The sequence below is a fragment of the Notothenia coriiceps genome, unplaced genomic scaffold, assembly GCF_000735185.1.
Source record: "Notothenia coriiceps isolate Sejong01 unplaced genomic scaffold, NC01 NC01_scaffold00036948, whole genome shotgun sequence".
NCBI lineage: Eukaryota > Metazoa > Chordata > Actinopteri > Perciformes > Nototheniidae > Notothenia > Notothenia coriiceps.
Genome location: NW_011369649.1, coordinates 1 through 19,365, shown reverse-complemented (window position 1 = coordinate 19,365; position 19,365 = coordinate 1). Strand labels below are relative to the sequence as shown.

The 19,365-nt window shown below is 39.1% G+C and overlaps 3 protein-coding genes across 5 annotated transcripts; all 3 read right to left on the bottom strand.

Moving 5' to 3' along the window:
- Positions 1 to 296: 296 nt before the first annotated feature.
- On the bottom strand, positions 297 to 4,043 carry LOC104964259 (C-C chemokine receptor type 1). 3 transcript variants are annotated; one of them, XM_010793002.1, is made up of 5 exons: positions 3,958 to 4,043; positions 3,150 to 3,215; positions 2,013 to 2,158; positions 1,731 to 1,900; positions 297 to 1,292 (listed from the first exon to the last, which is right to left on the bottom strand). In XM_010793002.1, exons 3-5 carry the CDS (start codon positions 2,152 to 2,154, stop codon positions 576 to 578), a joined length of 1,029 nt encoding a protein of 342 aa, XP_010791304.1. In that variant the 5' UTR covers positions 2,155 to 2,158; positions 3,150 to 3,215; positions 3,958 to 4,043; the 3' UTR covers positions 297 to 575. The 3 variants fall into 3 exon arrangements, with proteins under 3 accessions (XP_010791304.1, XP_010791305.1, XP_010791303.1); XM_010793003.1 differs by having other exon boundaries at positions 2,013 to 2,155; XM_010793001.1 differs by lacking the exon at positions 3,150 to 3,215.
- Positions 4,044 to 4,537: 494 nt separating this feature from the next.
- On the bottom strand, positions 4,538 to 7,886 carry LOC104964261 (C-C chemokine receptor type 5-like). The gene is made up of 2 exons (XM_010793005.1): positions 7,883 to 7,886; positions 4,538 to 6,368 (listed from the first exon to the last, which is right to left on the bottom strand). The coding sequence occupies exons 1-2, from the start codon at positions 7,884 to 7,886 to the stop codon at positions 5,389 to 5,391; spliced, it is 984 nt and encodes a 327-aa protein (XP_010791307.1). The 3' UTR covers positions 4,538 to 5,388.
- Positions 7,887 to 7,943: 57 nt separating this feature from the next.
- Positions 7,944 to 17,254, bottom strand: LOC104964260 (protein cordon-bleu-like). Its single transcript, XM_010793004.1, has 7 exons — positions 17,156 to 17,254; positions 15,904 to 16,098; positions 13,272 to 13,482; positions 10,886 to 11,114; positions 9,235 to 9,279; positions 8,330 to 8,418; positions 7,944 to 8,033 (listed from the first exon to the last, which is right to left on the bottom strand). The coding sequence occupies exons 2-7, from the start codon at positions 16,089 to 16,091 to the stop codon at positions 7,944 to 7,946; spliced, it is 852 nt and encodes a 283-aa protein (XP_010791306.1). The 5' UTR covers positions 16,092 to 16,098; positions 17,156 to 17,254.
- Positions 17,255 to 19,365: the final 2,111 nt, after the last annotated feature.

The following is a 19,365-nucleotide window of genomic DNA, read 5'->3' as shown; positions in this document are numbered from 1 at the left end:
ATAAGTGTAGTTTCAAAATAGCGCCATGTATGGGAATCAAATGACTTTCTCTGTGTAGGGACTGAGGTTCTAACTAATATCTAAAGCGAGTGAGATGCTTTTTTACAGATTTAAAACCAAATATGCAACGTTTTTAAATTAGTCAGTGGTTTTTAAATGAGTTAAGGGATTCTGCTCTGCACACTTCTTGGAAAGTTACAATCTACCAAGAAGGAAATGCCACCAATAGATTTAAAGTGGTGCAATGCTGTCAAGATGCAATTTTTTTACATAACACACACATCTCAGAATTATTTTGTTCTCACTTATTCTAAAAAGAAATAAGCACATTTTATTTTGTCTAAGATTTCCATACATGTTTCATAATATTTTGTACACTTTCCAAATAAAATCATCCTTTCTTCTTTTTCACCTCTTCGAAGCAGCAACCACATGCAACACAACACACACACACACACACACACACACACACACACACACACACACACACACACACACACACACACACACACACACACACACACACACACACACACACACTGCACTGTCTTTGTAACAATGTGTTTGTAGCATTCTTAATAATCTGATTTTACAGGCGTGTTGGACGTCTCTTTCTCGGTGGTGTCTCTGTGGCTAAAAGTCCCTCTGCTCAGCTGCCTCCAGCAGAAGTACCTAGTCGGCGCATTACGCAGGGACTTCCTGAACTTCTCCCCTACAAATGCATAGATGATTGGATTCACACAGCAGTGAGACAGTGCAATGATTTCAGCATAGCTCATTGCAGAGTTGATGGCTTTTTCAGCCTGGCAGGTTTTCAGGGTTTCCAGGAACAGCTGTAGAGTTTTAAGAAGAACCACAACATTGTAGGGGACCCAGCAAATGACAAACACGCAAACTATTGTGAATATTAGCTTTATAGCTCTGTCTTTTTTGGAGTTCCTGGACTTGGACAGCACAACAAGTATTTTCACATAGCAGAAAATCATGATGGGGAGGCCCACAAATAGCCCCACTGTGTTTTCGCTGAAGTTTCGCAGCATCTTCCACAAATGCTGACTCTCATGTGGGTAGAATGGCTGGCACACTGAGCTGTTGTCTTCTGGATCTATCTCCAAGGCGGCAAATCTCAACCCAGGGATTGCCATGATGACTGAAATGATCCAGATAGTGATGCTGGCTATGATTCCATAGCGAAGTGTGCGCGCTCGCATGGCTGCAACAGCATGGACAATAGCCAAGTAGCGGTCCACACTCATAAGGGTCACAAACAGATTTCCACTGTAGAAGCCCACCTGTTCAAAGAAGCAGAGGGGGGAGGAACGTCAGAATCCGGTTAACCTGGCCTCAATGAGGTTCTTCATACATTACACAGCAGGTGTCGTTTGTTACCATAGAAAACATCTCATCTCACCTTTTATTTTTAGCAAAATATCCCCCGCATTATAAAAACAACTAGAACTGTAGGGACACAGGTGCACAACTAACATTGCAGAATCATTATTTACTTTGCTCCACTTTACCCTTAAACCCCTAGACACAGCACTTGTAGAAGGACATGTTTTTTTATAGATAATTGGTAATCAGCATGTTTTAATATGTTCTGCTTTCTGAACTAATAAGTACCCAAACCCACTGAGTTTCAAACTTGAATTATAATGGACTTGTTATGGTTTTGTATTCTAAATGATAGAAATGGTTAAAAGGAAGAAAGTAAAGAAATAAAGCGCCACCTGATAGACTCCTGTCAGCAGTTTGCAGGTTGCGAGGTTCTGATAGTTGACCAAGAGGGGCAGGGATGCAGCCAGTATGAGGTCAGACAGAGCCAGGTTGAGCAGACATACATCCGTCATACTTTTCAACTTTATGTACCGGGTGAGAACCCAGAAAATAGTGGTGTTGCCTGTGAAATCAATTCAGATGATTTATCCATACTAAAGTTTTTCTCACAATGTGTTAAAGGAGACACATTTACACTTTTTCCATTTATCTGTAAGATTCTTGTTTGAACATACCTAGCACACTTAGAAAAATCAGCATGTAGTACAGCATGTGCAATATTGTGGTTCCATTGGGCAACTCTGGACCGCCATCCTGATCACAGGTGTCATTATAATCATAGTCCTCCAAGTATGACTCATACTCTGATGTATTCATACTGCTGTGTGAGGAGGAAAAGAACATACGCAGATTACTTTGGGTAAACACAATGTGACATGCAAGGTAAAAAACCCATGATGTACCAAATATATCTAGCATGACGCATAAAGTTGAAAAAAACATTGTGGTTGCTTGAAGCAACAGATGTTGGGGTGGGGGTGACTAGGTGGCATCATACTATCCACAAAGTAATTCAATATTACCACAATTACCATTATTCAATCACTAAGTCAAGCAGCAAAAAATAAAAAACCTTTGATTTACATTATAACAATAAAGATGTTAGTATAACACTTCAAAGATTCACATTCTCTACAATGTCATCATTTATCTTTACATGTTGGTGAATAGGCTTACTGGTTTGTTTGTGTGTGTGCAATAGTAAGTTGTTCTAGTTCAATCCATGTTGGTATTAAACCAGGGCAACCCATGTCTACATCAATTGTTGAAATCTGATGGGTTTCACAAGTGATAACACGGGTATTAGGGGCACATAAGGTACTGGATAAAACAGAAAAAATATAGAGTTTTTTGATAAAACCATAAGTAAAGTAAATCATTGAGTTATGGTTGAACAGCTCTGTCCTTTAAAAGTAACTCCAAAGCTTTGGACTTTCAAACCTAACAAAAGTAGTTTGATCTGCAGTTTGTCATTTAAGTGTTCCTCCCAGACCTTACTTAATAAATTAACAAATAAAAAATAGGAACAAAAATACAAAACAATTTAAGCTTTTATTGAGTCTTATTAGTTATTTCAGCTTTTCTCGTCCAAAACCGCATCCTGTTATTCACTATCTCCTTTTATAGACTTCTCTCGAACATCATATTTAAATAACAGAGGGTTTGGCAAAAAAAGCGACCGTGTTGGATGATTATAGTTATTCCAGACAATTCCTAATAATCCTGAATTTCTCAATAGATTTACATGAATATCTTCCTATTGTAATGTGAAGTCAAAGAATCATTCAAATATATCAATTTTGAATACTTACAATATCAAAAATGAGATCCTTTTGATTCAATTTTCTTCACTTTCAGTGTTGCCTCCACTCACAAATCTTCAGGAAACATAAAGAAGATGAGATAGTTGTTCCTTTTTGCTATCATGGTTACATTGGTTCACAATCATGTCGAGTGGACTGTATTTTCCACACTGAACATTTTGTACTGATACTAGCCTCAAATTACAAAGAAACTATTTGAAAAAAGAACATGTATGAATAAATGCGAGGGAGTTCAGAGATGTTAGTGGACTTTCCTGCCCTTTAAGTTGAAACTTTCACATATATTCATCAGTCCCTGACTCATGTCTGAAAAGCTTCCGTAAAAAAGTTCAAAGGCTTCTGTGTCAAAACTTACAAAAGATCCAAATCTGATAGAATTCTATCGTTATGATTTTGGTGTTCCCTGTAACTGATGATAACTTCACAATATTGAACCTTCTCCCTATGTACAGTAATGTAAGAGATACAACAAACATTATCAACAAACATCAACACTTTAGATGCAGAAGTAAGACACAGCTGTCTATGAATTTCACCAACTTCCTCCTACTCTGACCATAATCAAATGCATATGATCTCTTTTAAACCACATCTAAAAAAAAATTCTTTCACTATCAAACATTTGCAGAACCGACTGCCACACCATGTCGACCCCCACTTCCTGTGACTGACGCTGTTTACGCACACGCCTGTGCACTAACAATCCTCCACTACACATATAGGTGTAACACTGTATAGATGTTTGAGGCGGTTTATTATATATCAACTGGACGTTTGAAAATGGAAATGTGCTTACCGCATGCCAAAATCACTGTTCCTGAGTGTTTATTCTGGTGTGCTGGGTATCAAGCATACATGTCAGCCTGTCAACTTGCATTGCTCTCTTTTTGTGTCAAATCCTGCTGTAGAGCGCATTTCTCGTAAGGTGGTAACTCTTGGTTTTTGTTGTTTCCTCTGCTTGGTGTTAACACTGTGCAAAGGTGTCAGTGTGGTTTCGCAGAAATGTTCCTTTGCATCTGTTGAAATGTAGCAAAAATTGAGTAGGGGAATATGTATTCTAATGAGGAGCTTTTCTTTCTATATGTGTTCTGTTCGCTTTGGAAAGTAGCTTTCAGCTCACCAGGAGTAAGAGATTTTTGTTTACGTTTTATTTTTAATATGTAAAACTTTCGCAGTTAAAATTAGAATTCAAATTAGCTTGGATGTTTAAATGTTATGCAACAGATTAACGGTATTTCAAAATTCAGATTAAAATGGTTTAACATAACTTCTTTAAGAATAAAATGTAGTCACTAAGTAATGTTTCTAACGGTAGGGGAGGGTTCCTTTTAATATGTTAAAAATCACGCAGACAAAATACCTTCTTTTTGGCACCTCTTCTTTAATGACAATTAAAATATATCTTCTCAGCCAAATGTACTTTAATGACAATTAAAATATATATTCTCAGCCAAATGTAACAGTAATGAACATGTGTTTATTATAGAAGTAGTCTGTCATTGTCTTGATAATGTTACATTACAATGGCAGTAAGAAAGCTGCAGAAAGCTACAATGTGCAGTAAAAACCCATTATGTGAATGAATGTATAAAAATGTATGGACTATGTTCCAATACAATATGAAATTGCAGTGAAATACCAGGACAATAAAGGTAAACAGTAAAAAAAACAGTGTTAAAAACAAAATATGTAGATACTACTTTACATATTTATAAATGTGAGCCATAAAACAATGTTGGGAATTATGAAAAATGACATGTGTGTAGGAAGGGTTCATTGTTGTCAATAGATTGAAATCCTTGATAAATCCCACACACAGCTCAACAGGTTTTACATCACCCTGTGTTTGTTCTACTTTGTGGTTTTGATTAATCAAACATGAAAGAGAAACGGTGTCCAGAAGCAAAGGGAGAGACACTATGTGATGTTATGAAGAACATTTGTTTGTTGCTCATACAGTATGAAAGTATTTCTTTCATTTGCAGGCTCATAGTCTCATCACACGAACAGACGTCATGGGTACAGGCTGTCAAGACAAAGATTGTATTGAAAACATTTGATAATAAAAAGAATGACTATCAGAGCCCCCTTGATGAGCAACGCATCTAACATTGAACGCAGCTTATTTACACACTGCTGGTTAAAAACAGTCCAAAATGGAAATTTGAAACACACACGTGGACTCTTCATGGTCCATAAAACCATAACATAATCTGCCCTACACCTTTTACATGATGGAGGGGACATCAGAGGACCGAGACACTGAGCTCTTCCTGTAGGAGCTATCTGAGAAGTCTCTGTTGGAAGGCAGAAGAACCCCGGGCACACATTTCCTCAGCAGCGGCAGGGCTCGCTTCATGAACTTTTGTCCCACAAAGGCGTATATGATGGGGTTCAGGCAGCAGTGAGTGTAAGCCAAGGTCTCAGTCACCGTCATTAACAGCCTTAAACTGGCTTCGCTGTATTCGTTTGACAATAACCCTTTAGACTTTAGAAACCACAAGAACAAGGAAAGGTTATACGGGGCCCATAATAAGAAAAAGGCGATCACAATCGAGAGGATCAGCTTGACGACACGGTGCTTTTTAGCACTCCTCATCTTCACCAGTATGGGGATGATCCTTGAGTAGCAAACTATCATCACCAGCAGAGGGATCACTAGACCCAACACAGTAATTGTGAAGGTGTTATAAAACCTCCAGTCATCGTTTTCTGGTTCGTATCTACAAGCCACCCCATTGGACTCATTTAGCACCTTTGTGAAGATGATATCCGGCAGAGAGATGCAGAAGCTCAGCACCCAGATGAACACAGTCAGGGCGATGCCTGACCTCAGGGTGCGATATCGTGCCACCCTGTGAGCGTGCATGATAACCATGTAGCGGTCAAGCGTCATAACCACCATGAAGAAGATGCTGCTGAAGAAACCAGTGCTGTGGGAGCCGGAGGCAAAATGGCACATAAAGTCTCCGAAAGTCCATTGACCAACCCTGGAGTAGTGAGAGTAGAAAGGCAGCATGAGGACAAAGAGGAGATCGGAGAAAGCCAGGTTGAAAAGGCAGATGTCTGTCAAGTTGGTCTGTTTGCGATGCTTCACCAGGACACACACCACTAGGCCATTGCCTTGAAGAGAGGGAGAGAAAAGATTACCATGTGTAAAGTAATGGCCTTGTTTAATTTCTCTTTTGAAATTCAAATTCAAAGGGGCTTTATTGGCATGAAAGTTCAAAGAAACAATGTTGCCAAAGCTTCAAAAATACAAAATACTTACACTATAATATGATATCCAAACAACATTAACATACATTTCAAATTGTTACAAATTAATGATATACAATTACACTTCAACACACGTGTGTGTGTGTGTGTGTGTGTGTGTGTGTGTGTGTGTGTGTGTGTGTGTGTGTGTGTGTGTGTGTGTGTGTGTGTGTGTGTGTGTGTGTGTGTGCTGCATTAAAGCCCACTGGATAGGGTGACCTGACCGAGAAATAGCAATATGGATTAATAAATGGCTTTGACTCAAGTGTTTTAAATGTATTTCAAATGAAAGCAAATTGCACACTAGTTTGAATGCATAATTCATGCTCTAGTGCCATTTGATCTTTTTTTCATTCCCTAACAATAAAGGATCAATGAAGGATCGCTGCATAGGTATCTTTCAAAAGACGATATAGAGTGAGAAGTACCAGATAAAACAAGAAAAGAGAGCTAGAAGGGTGGAGTAGGCCGTCCAGAAGCATTGAGCTTGACGGAACAGTGAATCAACTCGAGTAAGCAGGGCAGTGTTTATCCAGATAATACAATCAGAAGGAATATTGATCTGAGGTCAGCCACGTAACGGCTGCTTCGGACTTGAAGTTCATGGCTTCAAAATCAAATGAACGTGATTGAGTTATAAATATGACAGGTAGAGAGCTGCTTGATTCAGCGTCCTAATGTCTGGTTTAACATGGATGTACATTACACAAACACACTGGATTAGTTGTAGGGGGTTTATATTGTGGATTCAGTTATTTAGTGAATGACTTGAAATCTAGTCAACACCATTCATACTACAGTAGCTGCTTCTAGTTCTTCTAACTTAATTCCCCATATCCATTGTATTATTCAGTACTCCTTTATTGGAAAAAGAAAAGCATCACTGGTCGTCTTTGGACCTGTGACCACTATAACACTGATGACTAAGCGTTAGGAGACACTTGCTGCCCTCTGGAGGACATCAGTGCACATTATCACAGCTCAACAATCATCCAATTAACTGTAAATGTGGCTATTGTGACTTTATGCCACAATCTTGAAGATTGTATGTGAATTGTTTCAATTGTCCTTCCACACTACGATTATTTGCACTAATGTCAGAATTCTTTAAACAATTAAGCAATTTATCATTAAGACCACAAAATGTTCAAAATATAAAACATGTGATGTGTTCAAATGACAACAGTCCAGTCTCATATCATATCAATGATATAATATTGATATATTTGCTTGCATAAATTATATTCATACAATAACAAATGCTGATTTAGTAAAGAAAAATATGATGGCAGACATTTAAAGCTTAATTCTAAAACAGAAATAGAATCTTTCGAGTTTGATGATCAGCAATCATGCAATAAATGGACATAACAACAGGATCCCTTCGAACAAACTGAGGTTAGTTAGTAGTTTGTTCTGGATTGTAAAACATTTCAAATATGTTCCTATGTTATTCTGTCCACCCATAGTTTATGATCAGAAGGTGAGATAACAAAAAAACTAATCCCTCTCTGATTTCACTTATCACATCTGGACAATGGACACAGATGTGTTAGGAATACTTACATCGGATTGTGTGTCACAGTCATCCATGTCCATAGATGTTGTTTCTGTCTGCAAACGGAGGGCACAGCTAACATGCAGCATTCAAGAATATCTATTATTTGCATGCACCACTCAAGGATAGTTTGGAAAATGTTACACCATCTCATATTCCTCATGTGCAAATGAGTCACTGCTAAACTTTGTTGAGAGTTATGATGACTTTCATGCTGCTCTTAACTCTCTAATAATCTGTATTTATAGCCAATGTCAATTATGATAATAAAACAGAATTACACTGCTAAAATAAGATTTTCAAGGGTCGGATTAATAAAAAAAACATATCAGCAACAGAGATCTGGTCTTACCTTTGTTTTCCTCTTGCTGAACTGGAAGATACCCAGAAGGCCTTTCTTCTCTGCTCTGCCCAAACTGTTAGTATTAGAGCGGATGGACTCTACAAAAAGAAAAAGAGAAGCAGAAGGAGAGGAGTTGGACAAGATACTTTCAATGTGTCATAAAAGAAAAGCAAATAAGTTAGGTTCAATCTCAGAAAAAGTAGATTGTTAGCAACTGTTATGATCCCAGCATGCATTGGTTAGTAAGGGCAACAACAGAATTCAGTGAGGGATCCCCATGGAAGTAGAACACTGTAAAACACTCATGTGTATTTAATTGAGTTTTATCCATATGATATCCAATACATTTGTTGTATTGTATATTTGCATACTTTAATTTGTCATTTTAAAACATTATGGATTGGTCAACATACATACTGCACCTGTGTTCAATAATCACAAACTGAACATAATCATGTACTGGGTTTTCTCAGCAGAGGGCGCTATAGCTTCATTTATCTCAAAGACCTCCTCTGTCTATGTAACCTTCAGCGTCTACAAAGCAGTAAGTAAGAATGTGTCATGATAACACTGTTGGCTTAAGGGCAGGGAGGGAAAGTAAACTAACCTTGAAATTAAATCAAACAATTATACTACTGGGTTGTTTGGATTCCAAAATAAACTAGGCAAACTCAGCTAAATATAAGTAATTTTAGAATACACAGCACTGATAATGTTATGACTAGGAAAACAATTACAATAACATTAGAAACATAACATTATGTATATGATGATAGGTGGCTAAGAAGCAAAAATGCATGTCAAATGAAAAGCAACAAAGCAGGGTTAATAAGCAATCAGCAGGACATTGGGTTACACAGCTACATTTAGTTGGAATTAGAAACACTGAGGCAGACAAAACGTATCACTAATACCTGAGTAGTTAAGAGCAGGAGCAGAAGCCATTTTAGGCTGGAGAACTGGAAAACATGACAAGGTTTAAAACAAATGAAATCATTTATGGATAACTGACCTTCATGGAATACAATAAATGAATCTGTATTTACACTTTTGCAGCAACACAACACAACAGGCAGCATTTCACTAAACAAATACGAAAAATGTAACCATAATTTGAATGTTCTCCTTGATAAACAACGTGTACTTCATGATAACAGTGAACGGTGGAATACCATACTATAACTAAATGTTATAGTATTTGACCATTAACAATTGCAAAAGGTTCTAAATGTTCTTGAACATTTCCTTAATGACCACAAGCCACCAGCTTTCCCTCTGAGATCACCCTCTGGGACAAATACAATATATATAAATACCACTGGGTGTAGGCTGTTACTATGGTAATGAGCCATATTATCAGATCTTAGACCATAAGTCAACTTCCTACAAGATACTGTAGGATAATGATTTACAATTATAGTACCCAGAACGGATACATTGTATTTACCATGGTTCATGTTGAAAATAATATAATTGGAAAAACAACAGGCTATCGTTGCTGCTCGTTACAATATTATTGACTGCTTGCATACAACTCTAAGTCAACATGCATGCCATGCTGTACAGCAAACAGAATACAATGTTATTCTGGTTGTGGCTCATAGCACTGGAGTCTGTTTAGATAGCTGCTACTGGCTGGATTTGCATTGGATCCATACTGTGCACTGCTTCCTGTTTAGATTCAGGGTCTTTGAGTCTCTTTACAGATTTGAAACTGAAACTCTGGTTTAAGGTGGTGACGGTGAGTAAAAACAGTTGATGTTAAACTTTCTGTCCACTAACTGAAAATCTGCTTTCCTCCTGCACCCGTCTGTGAAAGGGTTAGAGGGGCAGACAGGAGATTGTTTTTACTGATTGCGATAAAAACACCATTTCTAATTAGTGGGACAAATGTGAATATCCTCATATGTCTGTCCTAAAAATACTTTCCTAGCTTAACAAGTCTCCAGTGCAGCACCACACCCTTTGTTCTGTACACATGATAGAGAATGAAAAAAAATTACATAAGTTCTCTTTTTTATTTTTACCATGCATATAAACCTTTGCTACATACCACTGTCGTTATATGGTGGTTAAAAATAAAGCTGTCACATTTGTGGGAAGGTTAAATCTTCCCTGTTTCTGTTTGTATACAGATTCATACACGTCTTTTATGAAGACATTGTGGTTGATTAATATAATATGCTTGACTAATTGAGGATGATATTAATTACCAGGCCAACATCAGATAAAATGACACAAAGGCTGGACGAGCCAAGTCCCCTATCAGTGTCCATGCTGACGTCTTTATCTGCTTGAATCAGTTTACTAACATTAGCATAAATCAAGACTGTGCTCTATACATCCACCACAAGTGATTTCATTTCAAGTATCTATATAAAATCAATTATGATGTAAAAAAAAGACTGTTCCCATAAACCGCCTATTTCTAATCAGTTTGTTATTAGAAATGTGGATCTGCTATAGTTTTAATGGACGGTTGTATTAAATATTAAGTAAATTGAAATATAATGAATTTGATACACAGAAACAGAAAATAGACGGAATCAAGCAGTTGAGGATTACCTAGACTCTGATCGTGTACGTAGAGCTCCTTGAGCCCCAGGTCCAGCAGAGATCTGTCCAGCGGTAACTCGTGGCGACTGATGCCGTCCTTCAGGAGCAGGACATGTGCCGGCTCAAATTCACACTTATCGCAGATGACTGGTATCAGAACCTGGAGCGGCACCAACGGGTTGACCCGCACCACTGCCTTCTGGCTGCCGTGGTAGTTCACCATCAAACGCACGGTTTTCTGATACAGAGAGGGGAGACGGGTGGAAACAGTTAGACAGAATGTCAGACTGGATGAAGTAAAATGCTACTTAGGGAGGAATCCCTTTTCTTAAAGATATTTGTTTTTCCATGCAGTGGAAAGTAGAAAGCTAGAGAAGTGGAGGTCCCATGCCGGCTACATATCTACATAAATAAAAAGAAAGATTTTGCCTTCATGTTAGAATTTAGACAAATATAATCAAAGCTTACTGACTGACCTAGCACAGATGTAATGTATCTGATTATTTAGGCAGTTCAATGACTACCATCATAATATCAATAAATACATCTTAAACATAAAAACCAAAGAGTAGTCAGCATATGTAATGTAAAAATACGAGGCAGCGAGAGATAGAGAGAGGGCAATAAATATATCAAAACAGGGAAAGACACTTCAACAATGGGTAACTTAAGATTAGACTTTGGTTGCTGACGGAAAAAGTGACATTTAATAGACAAAGAATGAGCAAGTTTTGTGCATATGTGTTTACATTTATACATGTGATCTAGGATGTGTGTGTGGGCGCAGCATTGATGTCTTCCTTCCCACACATTACATAGTGTTCTATTATTGAGAACAGACGTGCCACTCTGTACAGTCTTTATCACTGAGTGGTGTACATCAGCCTCTATAAAAACACAATCTGAAGTCAGGAATTCATAAAATGCCTCTTCAGTTAGTGGCTTCTCAGTGACTTTTCAAGTAGAGGGACATTCATTTGTATGTGTCAATGGTGCTTCAAATTCATGAAAGCACTTCTCCAGAAGGTTTTGAGTTTCACAGTCAAAATGCTGCTGTAGATGACAGCACAGAGTAAAAGAAAAGCCAACTGCACCAATTTAGTGCAGTTATATCCAAAAACATTGTTTAGATTTGATTGAATTATTATAAAGTACTGTTTGTCATTGTTACTTTTTCTGTTTTACCAGGGTAATGTGTCATGCTGTTGTTGTTCGTTTTGCTGAGCTAAAATCTGCCTGCCACTGATTTACTGAAAAATTATATTGTAATCCCCAGGCGCCATGCATAATGGCAGCCCACTCCTCCCTAGACCCCTATACATTTCCCCTCTGTGTGACGAAATAAAGGTATTCTGATTACATTATGTCTAACCTGCTCATTTCAATTTAGAAATAGCTCTAACTTTTATACAATGTAGTTCAAAATGTGTCTCTAGTAACTGACCGCTGAGTGTTCAGTATTTCACTCTGACTAGGGTTACAATGAAAATACAGAGAACGAGGATGACTGACAGAAGCGTCCGAAATAGCGTCAGCCGCTGGCTAGAGGCCAGACGGGGTCAAAGGGAGAGAGAGCAGCCAGTGAGCCCTGAGAAGAGCAGAGAAATAATGCATGGTAACTAAAGGTAAGGCACTCATCAAATATTCAAACTGTAGGAGGAGAGCTGAGGAGAGGCAGAGAAAACAAGAGAGGGCAATGCTCATTAGAAATAAGTTTGTAATAGCACAGTGAGACGTAGAGAAATATAAAAACAAAACAGACACACTTAAGACTGAAAAACCGGTGTATAAGAACCACGTCCAATGTCATGCTAGGCCAGTGAATCCCAATTGTCCTCCTACCTTAGCATTGGCCCTTACAGGTTTCTCTGGCCTTGCTTTCTGCCAGCAGTCAGAGGTAAAGGTAGAGAGGGGAGGGGCGGACATTACATAGGGCTACAGGGTGAGGAGCTATAGGACATGCAGACTCCAAACTATTATATGCTATCACTAGCATTCTGGACTATAAATAAGCTATATTACAAAAAACATAGGATGTACACTCTTATTTCATATATAATAATTAGTTGAAACATTAGCTGTCTATAAAAAAAAACACAAGAATCCAAGCCAAGTCCAACAATCCAATATGCTGTAACTCGTACAAAATCCTTAATAAGATAAAATAAGATGTACTTTATTAATCCCAATTTGGGATTTTTTTCCGTTGCAGCAGCATAAAACAAAACAAGCCATTGCACATAACAAATTATAAAAGGCAAGAATCGATAAGACACAGGGAGCTGCTGTAACAGGCTGCCACCTAGCACGGCGCCAACAGCGAATGATAATAAAAAAAATCACAAATAACAAAAAGAACATCCATATGGAGGTATCAGGCTCTGCTGTGACTCACCTCTGGCACTTTGGGCGCCGGTCTGCGCACCACTTTCTCCTCCCAGACTTTCTCCTTGATGAGGACACAGGCCACGTTCAGGGAGCCCAGCAGCGCGTTGGGCTTGAACCCCAAAGAGTGGCCCTCGGGCGTCAGCAGCTCCAGGGTGTGCAGCGCTGGGTTCAGGTGGTGACGGCTGCACTGCTCCACCAGCAGGTCCATCAGAGCCTTACTGAGAGAGGGAGAGGGGGGGAGGGAACGAGAGGGGGAGGAGGGTAAGAGGAAGAAAGAACCACAGGAGGAGATGAGGAGGGAGACAGAAAGGAAGGAGAAAAATATAAGGTTACAATGCCTAACAAGCTTTTGTTCTGCTTAAGAGAGTAGTAATAACTTGATACGACAAAAGACTTCTTGATACACACAAAGAATAGGATTTTGAACATCAACAGGTGAATTCACTCAGTGCTTATAGCACCATTGTTTGGCAATAAATTGCAACACTTAAGATGATGCGCTAATGATTTTTCAACACAAACACGCTCTATGTGGCATGAATTAAATGTTGTTTGTGCTTCTAGAACACATAGGTAAAATAGAGGCTGAGTTAAAAATGAAGTATAACATGTATGTAGGAATTAAACCAGACAAGAGAAACAGTATTATGGATACAATATGCCGTGATCTTTGCTGACACCTATAATTTCACTTAAACTGCGTGTCGCTAACTATCAGCGCATGGCTGATTTTTGTCAATTAAAAACTTTGACAATGAGCCTTATTGAGAAATAAACATTTTCTTTCGTGTCATTGGTTCAGGCGTAGAAGCCGCAAAAGTCATGAAATCCCTCAATTAATTCGCTTCCCAAATGTTATCACAGATATATTGTAGTATAGTACTAAAAAAATAAGATTAAAAGTGTATTTTTGTCTTAATTATTTTGTATAATTATTTTTTGTTTTTGGCTGATGATGACAGGATTGTAAAATCTTAAAATGTCCATATTGAGAAATCTTACACAAATATAGAATTATAAGGACAAAAGAAAGTTTAGCTGCAACAGAATGTCGACTAATCATTTAGGTGACAGATTTTCTAATAATAAATAATGCAACAATGGCATAAATTGATGTTTTAAAATATCTGTCTTAATGTATGTCTTTGTTAAGAAGTTGTATAAAATGGTCTAACTTCTGCAAGGGAAATAGAAACAAATACCAAAACACCAACAGATAGCAGAGAAGCCATTTATCACATTCTGATTCAATCTGCATGATTTATCTAGACATAAACAATAAAAAGGCAGGGGCAAAACAAGTGGCATTGAGATATAATGACAGGCAAATTGCAGATTACTTGTGCTATGATGAACTACTTATGTCCATTAAGCCACAGTAGAAGCTCTGAGGTCTGCTTCATTGCTTTGTGCGTGTGTCTGTGTGCAGCTGATGGGGAGGCCTGCAGTACTACCTGTCAATCCTCAGATAAAGAAACCGAGGGACAGTCTCCAATGTTTTCTGGGAACAGCCAGATCAGATGACAGAAGTGAGAGAGATACCACTACAAAGGACACCATTGACGATCACTACAAATGGACCCAGTCTACAACTAAGACGACAATCTGGAATCAGCAGAACCGGCTCCTGTGTCACTATGTGATTCTTTACATGATTATAAAGATGGTATGTTCATCAAAAATAACTTGTCAACCGGTAAACCCCCCATGGTTCACAAGAGGGATTCATTAAGGCATCTTACAGAGCCAATTATTGTTCATTCTTACCTTACTTTACTGTTTAACTGCAGTCCTGCTTATAAAATGTTGGAATAATGATGAGTAGCACTACAGGGACATCTGTTTGAGATCATGCAAAAGGCATAACATTTGTTATGTATTATTCTACACAATCACAAAATGTTTTGAACTAAATAATTTTCTTTTAAATCTGAGCACCAAACGTCTGCTGTATTCAAAGCAGGTATTGCTAACTTAATTGGCTTTGTGTGACTGTCAATGCTCACACAATAAATGGTTGAGGATTTTTCTATTTAGCATTTGATATTTATGACACGTGTGTTTATGATACATTGGCCTTATCTTATCTTTGAACACATGAACTATCCCAGGCTATGATGTTGTCAGAAGAGGAAGTGTCAATGTGTTATCATACATTCCATTCTCCAACATGATTTAGAGTACGATGCTAACATAAACCTATAAATAGATTTAAGGAATTATACTGTAGGCAATCTGAAATGGTTAATAAAAAGCCACGATTTTTACGTGTAGAAATGCCCCTGTTTAGTAAGAAAAGGGAAACACCTTACTTTTACTACTTTTAAAAAGTAGCACAGTGACGCCTACTGGACTAAAGTTTGTTTATGGTTCTAAAAGACCACCTCGTCTTTCTGTAATAAGGAGGCATCCCTGATTTTCTGCCCCAAAAGAGAGAACCTCATTAGGGGCAGGGAGCTTTGGCAGACAGCCTTCGTCTGGCAACAATCCCGGCTGAAGCTTGTGCTGAGACTGGGAATGGGACCCTTGACAAGGCCCCATGGCACAGCAACCAAAACAGGCAACAAACGGGTCTCATGATTTGTCTGGCCAGGGTCAGCACATTATTTCATGAAGAATGTGATGGATTGCCCTCTCACCTTCCATCCTCAGTGACAGCAGTCTGGTGTCCCTGGGGGAGGGTGAGCTGTAAATCCACAGTGGGCCTCAGCAGGTTCTCCTTGGCGTCCATGTCTGATGTCCCTCCCCCATCAGGTACAGCGTTTCTGAAGATGTGGCGTGGGGCGGGTAGAGGGACATGTGGCGGGGGCGGGGCACGGGCCTTCATTCTCTTCCTGAGAGATGACAATGAGACAATTAGAGGATGACATGACTAACTTTCAGATGCTTGATTGAGTTTCCTACATTCTATTAGGGTTTTCCATGTATGGCTTATGCAGGGTAAAGATCTGAGTTTTATTACATATCATATTTACTGTTATCAGATCCTAAAAGGACACATGACGCGTTTATTGAGCCAGCCTATCCTTCTGATGCACATCCTGACTCACTTTTATTCACTCAAAGAATTTCAAATATTTAAAAAACATTTCTGTTTGTCATGAGTTCAGTCAATTTTAACAGGCTTGTGAACAGACCCCATGATTCTGATTCTGTTGGTGACACAAGCTTTCTCTTCACTTAGATTACATAACAGCACACAGATATGGTGAGCCGATCCTTTTGGTTGTCAATATGATCCTGCCCTCAGCAGCTGCTTATTCAATCTGTTCCTAACACTCCTCGGAATAATAATTAACTATTCATAATAACACCCTCTATAACATCACTCTTAGTACTCATGCTTAACAAAACTAAATCAATGTTTGTTAATTACCTTTACTTCCACACCAATAGCTTCCCTTTATTTGATTATTCTTCAATACCTGAGCAGTTTATTTAAGACAAGCCCAGTGAATGTTATCATTCAGTAATACTTCAACGTGGACATTAGGTTGACTAAGTTGAAAGAGTCCTTTCCTTGGTAAAACAGCGACTGAAAACATCTGATAAAATTCAAATGTCAGCAAGGCCATTTGGTTGGCTCAAGTTCCAGGCATAATTTATGAAAACAAAAAATACCCAGAAAGCAAACCACACACAAACTACAGTTCACATGGGTGGGGATGTGGCAGATGTCAATGACATGCCGGCGACCAAATGCTCCTATCTGCACACCTGACCTCGGCACATGAACTGTACTTAGCCCGACACAGACAGCTGATTGGACAGGAATCAAACACTTCATTCTGCTAACGATGACAAACTGCTTTTCTATAGCACACACTACCTTTCTGTATTCGCAGCACAAATATTAGCTTTAGGTATCATAATAATATTCCACTCACGTACAAAATGTCCTTGTGTTGATGAAGTGTTCCCAAACAGCTTTATATCAAGCTGTTTATAAATCCAGTTCTAAGAAATAGGCACACCCTCTCAGAGAGAATGTGTGTACTAGCCAGTTTCCTACGAGGTATTCCTGCCGACTAAAGGAAGAATACCTGTGAACCTAGCACAGTGAGCGGACTCTAACCTGACTGAAGTTAACCATTAACAACCAACCCTCGCCCACAACACCCATAATGTCATTGACTTATTATGCAATGCAGTGTTTTCAGGGGGTAATACATCATGGGAATGACAGACTATACTTTATGGTTTGTCAAATCACAGTGTGGATCATGTATAATCACCAACTGCACGAGACCTGACTTAAGGCGCAGTTTTATCACAAAAAATAAAGAGAACAAATTGATTTTCAGGAGGAATAAAAACCTGTATAAGTATGATGTTTTTATATTTTTCTTGTCAGTCTGTTTTTTCAAAGGTTAACAGAACTGGGCTCTGTGGATCTGTGCTACTGGGCCTCATCCAGGTCTAACACAGTCAGCTAGTATTCTCTGCCTCTCGCTTGCTGTTTGTCTCACCATTACATTTCCCTCTCTCTCCTTCCCGCTCGCAGACACGCACAAAGCCCCCTTTAGGAAAAGCTCCGTCTCCCACAGAGTTAGAATGAGCGAGTCTCAACAGAGACAGAAGGAGTGTGAGAGTAAAGGAGAAGCAGGGAACCAAAAGCAGGAAACCCTGCTCCGGCACAGGGGGGCAATAAGTGCTGAGCTGCTGCAGGGACCGAGTTACAAATGGGCTCACACACACGCACACACACAAGCTCATACAAGCGTGCACACACACAAACACACACAGGTTACTAATGGACCTTTCGGAACCTCTCAGCTCTTTTCACCTGACTAAACAGCATTATCAAGGATATCTTTATTTCACGTCCCTCTTTTAAATGCTCAGGCCTAAGGTGTTTATAGCATCAAAATGTGTTTTTTTTTAAGTTGCAAAAGGAGGAATCCAAACCAACAGATGCTGAATTAATCTTAAAGCACTAAAAGTTTCTATAGACTAATTCGGTCTAAAAAACCCATGACAACATGTGAGAGGCTAAAATAAAGAGAGTACACAGTAAGTTGAGTTTTTGGTCCACAGTTTAGATACAACAACAAATATACATGCGGTTGACTTATTGGGGGTTTACATTTGTTAATGGTTTACCCACAAAGAGCAAGTGAAAAGCTGCAGATGTTGGTATTTTATTTATATCCTCTTACCCTGCAAAGAGTTTATTGAAAGGATGCTTCAACAAAGATAATTAAGTTATGGTAAGTTCCATAAAAACGCATACCGAAGCAGATATATTAAGGTTTTGACTAAATAAAACAGTAATTGGTTGGACACGGAAATATTTTAACTAACACTTAGTTATCAACAAAATTATAGTCTGACAAAGCATTTGGTGAATGTTTGGTTGTTCTCAAATATATGTATGCTATTATTAGCTAGTGAATTAATAGAGTTGTGGCGATCTGTCTGTGCTGTGTTTTGTCATGTCTCGATCTGTCTTTGGTTTCCTGTTTTATTTAGAAAAGTGTTCACCCCCGTCTTGCCTGTTGCTTCTATATCGTATAAGGCTTCGCCCTCTAAGGCTATCGCTATTGGGTAATCCCTCCTGCACGTGTGCAGCACTGACAGATTTAATCCACGCCCACCTATGACGTGGGCCCCACCTCCGGGCTCACTTCCGTATAAATAGGAAGTAGGCCCTACTATCTACTCCCACTTTTCTTCAGCACTCCGTTGCAGAAGCATTGTCAGGCAAAAACAGTTCTGTTAAGAGCTACTTACCGTAACACAAGCATTCCTCCTAAAAAGCTTCTGTTTTCCGGTAAAATGGAGACTGGACAGGAAAGTCAAGGCTGTGTCAGGGATTGCCTCGTATGCGGAACGGGCTACATTATGAGTTTTGACAGGCACTCACAGTGTGAGTCCTGCCTGGGATTAGAGCATGCGAACGCTGCTCTCAATCCCGGGGTGTCTTGCTCGCATTGTGCCCGTCTCCCGCTGGCCCTCAGACAGCAGAGAGCGGACGCTCTCGCTGCTGCGGCCGCCGAGGACGATTGGCCCATCCAGGAGGAGTACTCCGGGGACAAAGTCCTTGATTTCCTGGATCCGAGTGGAGGGCACGAGTCGGACGACTACGTCCCCTCCATTCA

Excerpts from the sequence above, each read along its gene's own strand:
- LOC104964259 (XM_010793001.1), bottom strand. Across the intron at positions 1,901-2,012 it reads GATTTTTCTAAGTGTGCTAG|GCAACACCACTATTTTCTGG; the intron begins GTATGTTCAAAC and ends TTGATTTCACAG. Across the intron at positions 1,293-1,730 it reads TGCTGACAGGAGTCTATCAG|GTGGGCTTCTACAGTGGAAA; the intron begins GTGGCGCTTTAT and ends TTCTTTGAACAG.
- LOC104964260 (XM_010793004.1), bottom strand. The coding sequence starts at position 16,091 with ATGAAGGCCCGTGCCCCGCCCCCGCCACATGTCCCTCTACCCGCCCCA. Across the intron at positions 13,483-15,903 it reads GCTGTCACTGAGGATGGAAG|TAAGGCTCTGATGGACCTGC; the intron begins GTGAGAGGGCAA and ends TCCCTCTCTCAG. Across the intron at positions 9,280-10,885 it reads CGTACACGATCAGAGTCTAG|TTCTCCAGCCTAAAATGGCT; the intron begins GTAATCCTCAAC and ends CATGTTTTCCAG.